Below are 11,328 nucleotides of genomic sequence, written 5' to 3' on the forward strand. Positions count from 1 at the left end.
AATGAATGAGTAGATGAATGAATGAATGAAGTGGGAGGGCTTGGTGTTCTGTTCCTACGCCTGAGCGGTTGCCATCTGTCATTCTATCTGGAATACCTTCCCTTCTTTCTGACTCTCTGCCTGGGGAATCTGTTGCTCAGCCCTCAAGATTCACCTTAAACCTCCCCTCCTTCAGGAAGACTTCCTGGATTTCCTCCCCAATTTGGCTGCTCCCTCCTCAAGCTCCCGGGGCCTTAGTCTGCAGGTCCTTTACAGTGCTTACCAGCCTTTGTGTGTCCTTCCTCCATCAGGAAATCTCTGGGGAAGACCTCGTCTGCCCCATCTCTGTGTCCCCAGAGCTGAGGGGTATCAGAAAATGGATATGAAGATCACAGATCATAAATCTGCCCTTGACCCCGTCCCCCAGTCCCTCCTTAACCTGGCAGGCAGAGCATCCTTTCAGCAGCCTGAGCCGGACCCATCCTTCCCCTGCTCCCCGATTCATTCAAGTGAAAGCCAAAGGCCTTAAAAAGTCATGCAAGGGTGGGACCAATAAACCTGTCCTTTGAGAAGAGAAGGGAACCCTGTAAGGATCGCACTAGAGCACATGGGGCCATCCCAGAAAACTGGTGCCATGTCAGCCTCCCTGGGCAGTTGTGCAGGATCCAGCCGCTTCCCAGACTTGGTCCCCTCTGCCGGCCTCCCTATTGCTCCACAGAGGGGTGCGCCATCCAGACACCCCCCATCCCCGCTCACCCTGTCCCTCCTGATCCCACCCAAAGCCCTTCTCAGAGAGCACCCTCTCCCCTCACTCTCCTTTCTGTTTCCCACGGTTCTGATTGCCTCCATAGCAGGCCAGGCCATGTGACTATGGTTACTGCCTGTCTTCCGTCTCCCCTCAATAGAATGCAGACCCCTTTGGACAGGGACCCAAGTCAATTTCATTGACATAAATCCTCAGTGCAGAGTGGTGCCTGCCACAGAAGGCTCGACCAGGGCTAGCGGGAGGGGAAATGAATGGAAAGGACAGGGTGTTCAGTGGTGCTGGCTTCTTGTGTCCCAAGTGCCTGCCATGGCAAATTCAGAGGCTGACGTATGGGCCTCATGGACCCTGAGACCACCAGCCCCAGCCTGGCCCTGGGCCCCGTGCCAGGTTCCCAGCGGCTGCCCTACCTGGCACCTACTGCACGTGGACCAGGCTACTACCCGGGCCTCTCTCTTCCCGCCCCTGGGACCCCAGCACTCAGGGGTCACCACTCTGGGTCCCTAAGCTCTTAGTGTAGCCCAGGCTTCCGGCTGGAGAGAGGCTCACCTCCCAGGCCCAGAACTGTGTTCCTGGTGGGGTCTGACGCCAGGACTCAGGACCTGCCAGAGGTGAGCCCTGGAGGTCAAAGGGCTGTAGGACACCCCTGGCCCCAGGAGGGACAGAGGAGCACCAGGTGCCCACGCAAGTCGCCAGAGGTGTTGCCTGGCGGCACCCCGGCTACAGACGAGGACACGGAGGCCTGGAGCTGTGCATGGCCTGCCCCACACCACACAGCAAGGAAGCGCTGGGACAGACACAGAGCAGGGCTGCCTACTCCAGAGCTGGCCTGGTTCACTGCAAAGGGGCCACAGGCCCTCTGCAGGACAGCCTAGCCTGGGTGTGGCTGCTGAGGAGACAGGCAAGGGGGGCAGGTGAGTCACTCTTGTCTCCTCATCCCAGTGAATCTCAGTGAGCTCAGGGGCCCAGTGTTCCTCCGAATGACTGCTAAGGGGCCTCAAGGAGACAAGCACCTAGCCCTCCCATCTGCAGGGGACCCAGCCCAGTGAGGTCAGAGAGCTCCCGGGCTGGAAGAGACTCAGAGGGCGTCCACACCTTCCCAGAGGTCATCTTGCCCAGCCCTCTCTCCCTGCCAGGGGCCCATCAGGCAGGCCTGAGTGCCCTCCACACCCTTGGCAACTGCCCAGTGAGATTTCAGGGAGGTGGCCTCAGGGGTAGACACTGTATGAATGAAGGAATGTGTGGTAGGAGGTGACAGTGGTGACTCAGGGTGACTCAGCTGGAGCCTGCCAAGGGCCTGCTGAACAGCTGTCTGCAGCCACAGTGGCCCCCAGCCTGCCCACCCTGCAGCAGGGGCCAGCTCCCCTTTCCCCAGGGCCCATCTCTCCTGCTGGCTTCGTGCCCAGACATTTAGAAACTGGTGGGGAAGAGGGTGCATGGCAGGTGCCTGCGCTGAGCCTGGGAATGGAGTGAGGGAAGGCCTGTGAGCAGAAGAGAGAGGCGGGGGTGCTGCCCTTCCTCCTAGGAAAACCTGGAGACTCCACCATAGAGGCCCATCTCAACCAGTAAATCCTCATAATCCAGACGGGAAACCAAGACCAGGAGGGCAGAAGACTCGCCATAGTCATGGGGCTGATAAGGCTGAACCAAGAAAATGACCCGAGTCAAATCACTGGTCTTCTAGTTGGTGGAGGACACGGACATCGTGCCAGGCATGCCAAGGCTCCATCTGTACAGCCAAGCGAGCTCCATCATGGTCTCTGCTATAAGCATCTCACATTGCCCATATGCCTGAGATGACCCAGGTGCTTATTTCACTTTCTACCAATCCCCTAGACCATCTCTCCACTATCTCTCTGTCCATGCATCCATCCATCTGTCCACATCCACACATTTATCCATCATTGATCAATCCGTCCTTCCATCTGTACATCCCTCCATCCATCCTTCCATCTGTTCATCCCTCCATCCGTCCTTCCATCCATTTATTTATCTTACACCTTTTGATCCATCCATCCTTCCACCCTTCCATCCATCCATCCATCCATCCATCCATCCATCATCCCTGCGTTCATTCATCACTTATCCATCCATCCATCCCTTCATCCATCCACCCACTCATCCATCTTCCCTTAGACCATCCACACATTCATTTATCCATTTATCCTTCCACATATCTGTCTGGAATTCATACCCTTCAGTTAGTGGATAATTCATCCATCAATTCCTTATTCATTAAACAAACCCTAGGAAGCCTTGACAGGGTAGCCAGTCCTGTGACTTCCCCCTGACCCCCAGCCTTCCACACCCTACTCCCTCCTCTCCAGCCATCAAGCCCTGCTCATCCCAGCAGGCCACAGTGACTCAGACACGCATGGTCCATGACTTTCAGAAGCTCATAGTCTCAAGGGACAGACAGGAGCTGAACCCAGAAAACGCTAAACCAGGCGGAACTGCCAATGCCTCCACCCCTCTCTGTCTCCAAGATGGTGGAGTCCTTAGTCCTGTTCCTGCTGCTGCTGGTCTTTGCTCCTCACCTGCTAGGGATGGGGAGGACCTGAGCTCCTTATTCTCGTACCAGCTGACTTGGGGAGAGGGGTCGATGCTGAGGGGAGGAGGACTGGGATGGCAGAGAATGAGCAGTGCCTGCCACTTCCTGCCTGGCCTGAGCTTGGCTCCCAGTGCTTCTAGGAGTGGTCTGTGGACCTGCCCAGTGCTTTGAGATCCCCAGAAAAGAGGGAATTCCAGAGGAGCAGCTCAGCCTCATAAAACTGAAATGGGTTGTGTTCTTCCTGTTGTGTTTTTATCATCATCATGACACAGTAGAGCTTTTGCATTTCAAAGTGCCTTGCCCCTGTGACAGTTTCATCCCCACAGCAGCCATGGCCAGAGGGTCAGGAAGGGTGGCGAGAGACCCCTGGACCGCAGTTCGGATGACTCTGCGAGCACCTACTGCATGACCTTGGACAGAACTTGCCTCTCAGGTCTCAGTTTCCTCAACTGCAGAAGGAGAGACAACGCCTCCTCACAGGGACAGCACCAGGGTGAAATGAGACCCTGGGTCGGAGTCGCCAAAGCAGTGCCATGTGGATTGTGCTGAACGAAGCTGTGGTCAGCCGGACGGGGCCAGCCAAGCACACAGGCCTGCAGGGCTTCCTCATCATCCTCAGTAAAATGTCCAAGCCGCTCAGCCTGGCTGACCCTCTGGCCTGGCCTCCGTCCCCGCTCCACACCACCCAGACCCCCCACACAGTCCTCTCCAGCTCCGACACACCAGGGACTCTCCTGCACTCAAGCCTTGCACACACTGTCTCTCTGCCTGGAGACCCCTCCCTGCCTCTCCTCCCAGCCAGTCCCTTCCCCTGGCTGGTATCTCATCCTTCAGGCTCTGCTCGGACGCCCCCCCTCCAGGGAGCCTTCTGTGATGCCCAGATTGTGTGTTCCCCCTCCTCTGCATCTCCCCTGCTAAGGGGAAGTGGCACTGGGCATCCTTAACATGGCACGTAGCATTGGGCATCCTTACCGTCCAGGACTGCTGTTCTGTCTCCACCATCAGATTGGCAGCGTGGGAGGGAGGGAACCACATCAAAGTCACTGATGTGCCCAGAGGGTCAGGGGAGCCTGGCACTGAGGGGCCACAGGATCATCTGATGCGTGGAGAACGAATGATGCCCGCGTGACCGCGGGCTCCCTGTGGACACCTGGAAGCTACTCGTAGGAGGAGATACGAGGTTGGATTTAGAAGCCTGTGCCCCAACAGGCATAGTTTTCTTCCCAGCCCCTTCTCTTCCTTCCCCCTTGGATCCACCCCAGACTGAGAGGTGGGAACCACAGAGGGAGCTGGACCAGTCAGCAGAGGCCATCCTCCCTGGGCCTCCCAGCTCTGTGCTGAAACAAGGATGGGTCAGTGGGGCCAAGGGAAGTACCAAGGTGCTCATGCCTAGCCCTCAGCTCCTATAGAATCCTGGGTTTTGAGGCCCTGCGCCAGGCCCCTGTGGGGTGAGCTGGGAGGCACCGTGGGAGACAGAAGCCCAGTGGCGGGAAAGGAGGGTGCTGACGGAGGCCTTGGGGTGGACAAACTCAAGCCTCTCAAACCTCAGGAGCACCGTCACTGGCCCCTGCAAACTTGCAAACACCCTGTGAAATGACTGTAAGGCTGGGAGCCGTGCAGCCCAGGCAGGACACAGGAAGCGGGCGGGTCGTGTTTTTGTGAATGAAACTGCAACCCAGCTTCCTCCGGGTCTCCACGCCCTGCCGGCCTCGCTTGACCACTCTGTAACCTCAGGCGAAGCGCTGGCAGAGAGGGGGAACTTCAAAACGAAAGTGTGAGTCAGACAGGAGAAGGAAATGGAGAGCGAAATTCTTGTTTCACAGAGGCCTCACATGAGACCTGACCTGGGCTGGAACTGCAGCCTGGCCCCCAGCAGCCCCAGTCCCAGGGTGTCCACCTGCAGCCTTGGCCTGCTCGCCATGCCTGGCCCCCAGCCCCTCCAACACCATCTGGACAGGGAGGGGCCCCCCACACCCCATCTGGGGCCCTCGACAAGGACGGCTGCAGAGGGTTCCCTGACAGTCATTTACCATTGATCCCAGGAATGTGGAGTGAGCACCGACCGTGTCCAGCCTTGTGCTGTGAACAAGACAAGCAGGGCCCTGCCTTCCTGGAGCGGACAGTTCACGCTGGGGGCCGTTAACATGGGGAGCAAGGTGAATAGAGTTTGGGTTGTTCCTTGTGCTACTATAGAGGTAAATAGGTTGCTGTGACGGACTGGCAGGATGTACCTGGGAGGAGGTGGCATGCAGCTGGGCTCAGAAGGAGGAGATGGGACCCCCACAAAGAGCGGAGTGACGTGCATGCCAGGTGGCGGGGAGGGCGGCCCGGGGGAGCAGCTCAGGATGTTCTAGGAAATCCAGAGGTCGTTGCGACGGAAGTACAAGGAATGAGGGCCAAAGATGAGAAGGAAGCGGGGCACGTGGGGCACGTGGGGCATGTGGGGCACGTGGGGCACGTGGGGCATGTGGGGCATGGCTCGCAAAGCCCCCGTTACCTTCTGAGCCCAGAGCTTGGGCAGGGCTTGTGACCAGACAGAAAGGAAGATTGCTGAACACTGGGGGTTCCTGCCTCGCAGACAGTCAGCTTTGGGGAAGTCACAGGTCCCTCTCCCTTGGAATAGACAGGAAAGCCCCTCCATCCTGGGTGTCTGGGGTAGGGGAGTGAGGCAGGGCTGCTCACCCAGCCGCCTGCCTGGGACCCCCAAGCTTCCCCTTAATCCCCAACTCCCCTCCCGGGCAGGTTCTTCACCTCTCCCTCCTTGCTTGGAATGAATGGATTCTGCTGTCCCTTTAAAGGGACCTGAGTCAGAGAGTTAAGAATGAAACTGACTCATGGTGGAAGGGGTGGTCACCAGCTGGCCAGGCGCCAGGACTGCGCCGGGAGAGGAAGCCAGGCGACCGCAGCTGCCTGTGTGTGCTCTGCTGCAAAGGGCAGAAACCACAAAACCCCATTTGAAATTCCGCCGTGCAGCACGTCTTGTGTAATGAGGTTACCCCTCATAATGGGGGCATTCAGGGCCCACACGGGCCTGGGGGCTGGGGGCCTGCCCCCCAGGGCCAGCTGATGCTGATGTCATCTTCAGTCAGGAGTACCCCCTCCCTTGATTAAGAACTTAAAAAAAAAAAAAAATGCACCAGGAAACTAGAGTGAGAGCCAGAACGGAAGTCTTGGTTTTATTTATAGCTGATAACTTACATCCGGCCTGCTCCTCGGGAAGCACAGCAGGGAGGACAAAGAGCCCAAAGGAGCCGCCGACAAAAATGCCCAAACCCCTGAGCTAATGTGGTGGCTGAGGGCAAGCCTAAAGCTCCCTTCTGAGCTACCCAGCAGCCAAAGCAAAGAGAGAAACAGGGTCCTGCAGCATGATGTCACAGAAAACCAGGGACCCTGGAGCCTGGGCTCCAACAGGAACCTTACATTCTGACACCTTAGATTCTGATTTCTCCCTGGAAAATGGAGAGAAAAATACTGAATTGGTTAGGAGGGCTATGCAGCACACCCAGCACAGTATCTGGGTGCGTTTCAGAGGCCCCACCAGTCTAGGGTCTACGAGAAGACAGCACAGGTGCCTCACTCTCCATGCCTGTGCGCATGGCAGACATCACTCGTGGATTGCAACATGCTTTCCTGGAGCCAGATTCAGCCTCATAGCCCCATTGCACAAGTTCTCCAGGGGCTACCACCAATGCCCCAATCGGCTGGAGCTGGACTTGCGTGTCCTCCCAGCCTCTAACCAGCTAAGGAAAGGACCAGAAGGAGCTGGATCATCGTGATCTTCCCTGCACCTGGCTCATGCCTGCACCTGGGAGATGCTCGATAAAAAATTGTCTAGTTAAGGAAGAGGCAGGGAAAAATGGGAGAGAGGAGAAGGAAGAGGAGAGGGTAGGAGAGTTGTGAGAGGAAGCGTGGACCTTAGGCAACTTGCTGAGCTTCTTTGGGCCTCAGTTTCCTCATCTGTTAAGTGGGGGTTTTAGTAGCTACCTCATGGAGTCATTCTGAGGATTAAATGAGGCTGGACATATAAACCACCTGGCACATAGGACGTCCTCAACAAGTGAGGATGAGGAGGAGGAGGAGGATGAGGGGGTGGAGGAGGAGGGGGAAGTTCCTGACACTGGAGGTGGGCACACAGTATGCCCCACCTGGCCAGTCCTCTTAACTCCCATGCCCCACCCCACCCCTGGCCTCAACTGTCACCACAGTCAGCCAGGACCCAGCCACCCCCAGAGGCAGCCCCAGGTGGAGCAGTGAGGGGTGCGGTTCCGGTTGGGGGGTCAGGCATGCTCTTCTTCCCCTTCCACAGTTGGGGCAGCCTGATTCTGCCAGGGTCATGCAGAGTGCCCCGGCACCAGTCAGAAGTCCTCGCCCACGTGAATGCAGAGCCACACCCATGCGCGCCCATGTAATTTCCGTGGAGACCCCAGGCCACCCATGCACCTTCTCAGGGCACGAGCTAACGGCCTGCTCAACGCCCACTGGAAAGGCTTCTCCCAGGGGAGCAATGCCCACCACCCTTACAGACTGACTCCCAGAATTCCTGTTCCCAGTGCCACACAGAGTGCCTGGTGGCACTGGCCCGGGACACATTCACGTCTTCTGCCTCCTGGCTGAGCCCCGCACCTGCCCGGACACCCTTGTCTCCCTTGTTTCTCATCAGGTCATTCGCTCCAGCAGCAAACCACAGAGACACAAATGCTCCTCTCACCGCAACACACAGGGCCTGGGAGAGACAGAGGAGGCCCCGGGATGTGCCAGCTTTGGAGCCCTCCACGAAGTGTCCGGTCTGCCGGATGAACATGAGTGACCAGTCCCTGTCCCCGGTGGGGACAGACAACAGACAAGAAAACCAATGAATAAATCAGACATCAGCAGGTGGCATTCACCCACCCGCGAGAAGAGGATACCGGCATCGGGGAAGTGTCGGCACCTGGTGGAAGTGGAAGGTCAGGAAGGACGCACCACGGAGACGATGACACCAGGAGGAAGACTGCTCCAGGCGGTGGCAACAGTGAGTGCAGAGACCCGTCAGGAGAGCTGGGGTGTGTGTGACACAGACCCTGAGGGCCACGAGCCGAGGGAAGGAGCCACATGCTGTCCTAAGTGCCGGGGGAAGTTGTAAGAGGTGTTAAGCGTGGCGTGACGTGGCTGGATTTAGGATCTGAGATGAACTTTCCTGCTCCTGAGTGGACTCTGAAGAGAAGGAGGATCCTACCTTCCATAACCCACCCCGGGAAGGCAGCAACCTCCTTGACCATGGGGAGGATGAGAGGCCGCCGCTCTGTGCCTGGGTCCCCATGACCTCCAGGGTCCCTTCACGTCTTCACCTCACAATCCTGGAAGCTGGGACCTGCCAAAATCCACGAGGCAGCCCCAGCCTCCCTGTCTCTGGGGAAGGGGGTGGGCTGCCTTCTCCTCCTGGTTTATAGCCACAGAGGACTGCAGGCACAGTGGTCCTCAGCCGCCCTAGGGACTGTGGGGACAGCTGCCCTCTGTGTGTGCCAGTGGCTGGGCAGAAGCCAGCTGGGCTGTCTTGGGTGGGGCCTGGAGGCTTCTGGCTATATCGCACCACCTTGGGGGGCTCCAGGTGGGAGGGGCCCTGGGCAGCTCCGCAGAGGCTTGGTCACTCCTGAGCCGTCTGTGGGTCCTACTGGTCTGTACCCTCAACCCCCACCGGCCTGCACTGGTCATGCTCAGCTCTCACAGGATGATGGCCCCAGCCTTGTAATGAGTCACCTGCTGCCCTCCTGCCCCTCCAGCTGATCCCCCACCCAGCAGCCACAGAGCTCTCCTTAAAACATAAGAAAGACCCTGCTTCTTACCTGCTCAGATCTCACCAAGACCTGACCACCTCACTCCAGATACACTCCAGACTCTTCACTGAGCCCAAAGGCAATGAGCAGAAGTGCTCAGAAAGCACACAGAGCTCAGCAGGTGGTGAGGCACCGGACCCGAGTCACTCAGCAGCTGAACAGGCCATCCCTGAGGCCACTCACGCCCCAGCCCTGCAGGTGTGACAGCCGAGGCTTCCACGACAGGGGGTGGGTGGGAGCTAATATGGCTGGTGAAAGCCCTGGGTTCAGTGGGGATGGCATCTCCCGCCCTCTGTCCAAGGTGGGGAAAAAGTCAGCTTCAGGTGAGGGAGACTCTGGACGCCTGGCTTTGGGCTGGCTCACCACTCACATGGCCTCTCCCAGGCACACTTTCCTGCTTTGTAGGGATGTGGGTTTGCAGGACAATAACAGGAGAATCAAGTCAAGAACTCAGAGGAGGATAGCCAAGGTAGGCGGAGCTGCCTGCTGGGTGGGACTAACCCAGGTGGGTGGGGCCGCTTGTGAGTGGGGCTAGCCCAGTTGGTTGGGGTTCCTTGGGGGTGGGGCTAGCCCAGGTGGGTGGGGCTCCTTGGGGGTGGGGCTAGCCCGGGTGGGTGGGGCTCCTTGGGGGTGGGGCTAGCCCGGGTGGGTGGGGCTCCTTGGGGGTGGGGCTAGCCCAGGTGGGTGGGGCTCCTTGGGGATGGGTCTAGCCCAGGTGGATGGGGCTGTCTGGTGGGCAGGACTTTCTTGCCTGCCAGCATTTCCCTCTCTTGGTTAAGTAAGGCCAGGGCAGAGCCCACACATGGTTATGCCCAACCTTAAGGCCTGCCCTGGGTGAGTTAAGACTCCCCAGCTCACCTGGGTCCTACTGGAGGGGAACCTACACAGCCAACCTCCTCAAGGATCCTGAAGCCCCAGGAGACCATGGGGCTAGGGTGCTATTCATTCGTTCATTCAGTCACCTATTCATTTATTTACTCGCTTCTCCACCCTTTCCTGGGTAATATTAAGAGTAATAGTGGGCCTAGGAGTATAGAACATTCTTAGGGGTTTCTTGCAAGCCAGGAACCCTAAGAACAAGTTAGGTAACCCACGTGGTATCACTGTGAGGGGTACGACCGCTGTCCTCACTTAACAGATGAGGAGTTGAGCCACGGAGGCCTCACGGCTGGGCAGCTGGGAGTGGACCCCCACAGACTGGAGGGGGATGGGCAGGGGCAAGGGGTTCTGCTGGCCCCAGGCCTCTTGTACACATCTTGGGAGGTACTAAAAATGGGTACTTGCTCAAGTCCCACTCTTCATTGAGCACAGGGAGCTCTTGGCCCTTCCCTCTTCCTCCCTTTACCCTCACGCCCCAATTCCACATGGGTGTACTGAGCACTTGCTAAGGGTCAAGCCCGGCGCTGGGTGGGGCACACAGTAGGAACCCGAGGCAGCCCTCCCTGCCCAGCTCTCCAGGACACTGTTATCAATGCCAGCAGGAAGCATAGAGAGGCCAGGGGAAGACGGGCAGTCAGGAGGAGCCAGCAGAGGGGAGAGAGGGACGGCAGCTCAGTGCCCCTGGACCCTGGTGGAAGCTGGACTGCGACCAGAGACAGGGCTGCAGCCCAGAGCTAGCCCCAGACCCACAGGGCCTCGAGGGGCTTCACAGGTTTGTCAGGGGTTTGGACTTTATCCCGAGGGCTGGGGACCCTGCAAATTGCAGAGACTGGGCTATATTTGGCATTTTAGAAGCCTCCCCCAACCGCAGTGGAGGGGAATTGGAGGGAGTGTGAGAGGAGGTTCCCATGCTCACCTAGGTGGGAGATGGTGGTGAGATAGAGGGTGACCCTGATAGGACTCAGGGACAAATTAAAGGTGAGGGCCAAGGAGAGGGGTATGCAAACAGCTCCCAGGAAGATGGTGACACCAGTGAGGTGGGGAGACAGGATGGCATTTGGTTCCTGCTGAGCTGGAGATGCCTGTGCAAAGCTTCTAAGATACCCAAGGCAGAATCTGCAGCTCCTGCAAAGACAAGAGTTCTGCTCTGCCCCCAGGGAATTAGGGGAGGTCTCCCCAGTGCCCTACCGGGGCCTCCAGAGCCCCTGTGGGAGCCTCCCCCAACCCAACCACCAGCCATTAGCGCCACCTACCGGATTCTCAAGGCAGGCCCCCAGCAACTTGCTGAGGGCCGATCCTGATGTGTCCCCATTTTAAAGATGAGGAAACTGAGGCCAGGACAC

At 58.1% G+C, this 11,328-nt stretch overlaps 1 protein-coding gene across 1 annotated transcript; it reads right to left on the reverse strand.

Annotated features, from left to right (window-relative positions):
* Window positions 1–6,443: 6,443 nt before the first annotated feature.
* MYEOV (myeloma overexpressed) lies at window positions 6,444–9,572 on the reverse strand. The gene is given in 6 exon segments (XM_033205957.1): window positions 6,444–7,393; window positions 7,396–7,471; window positions 7,473–7,869; window positions 7,871–8,392; window positions 8,509–8,643; window positions 9,116–9,572. Coding segments are annotated over 4 exon segments (747 nt in total). The 5' UTR covers window positions 8,095–8,392; window positions 8,509–8,643; window positions 9,116–9,572; the 3' UTR covers window positions 6,444–7,343.
* Between the last annotated feature and the right edge of the window lie 1,756 nt (window positions 9,573–11,328).

This window comes from Trachypithecus francoisi, unplaced genomic scaffold, assembly GCF_009764315.1.
Source record: "Trachypithecus francoisi isolate TF-2019V2 unplaced genomic scaffold, Tfra_2.0 Lachesis_group8, whole genome shotgun sequence".
Lineage (NCBI taxonomy): Eukaryota > Metazoa > Chordata > Mammalia > Primates > Cercopithecidae > Trachypithecus > Trachypithecus francoisi.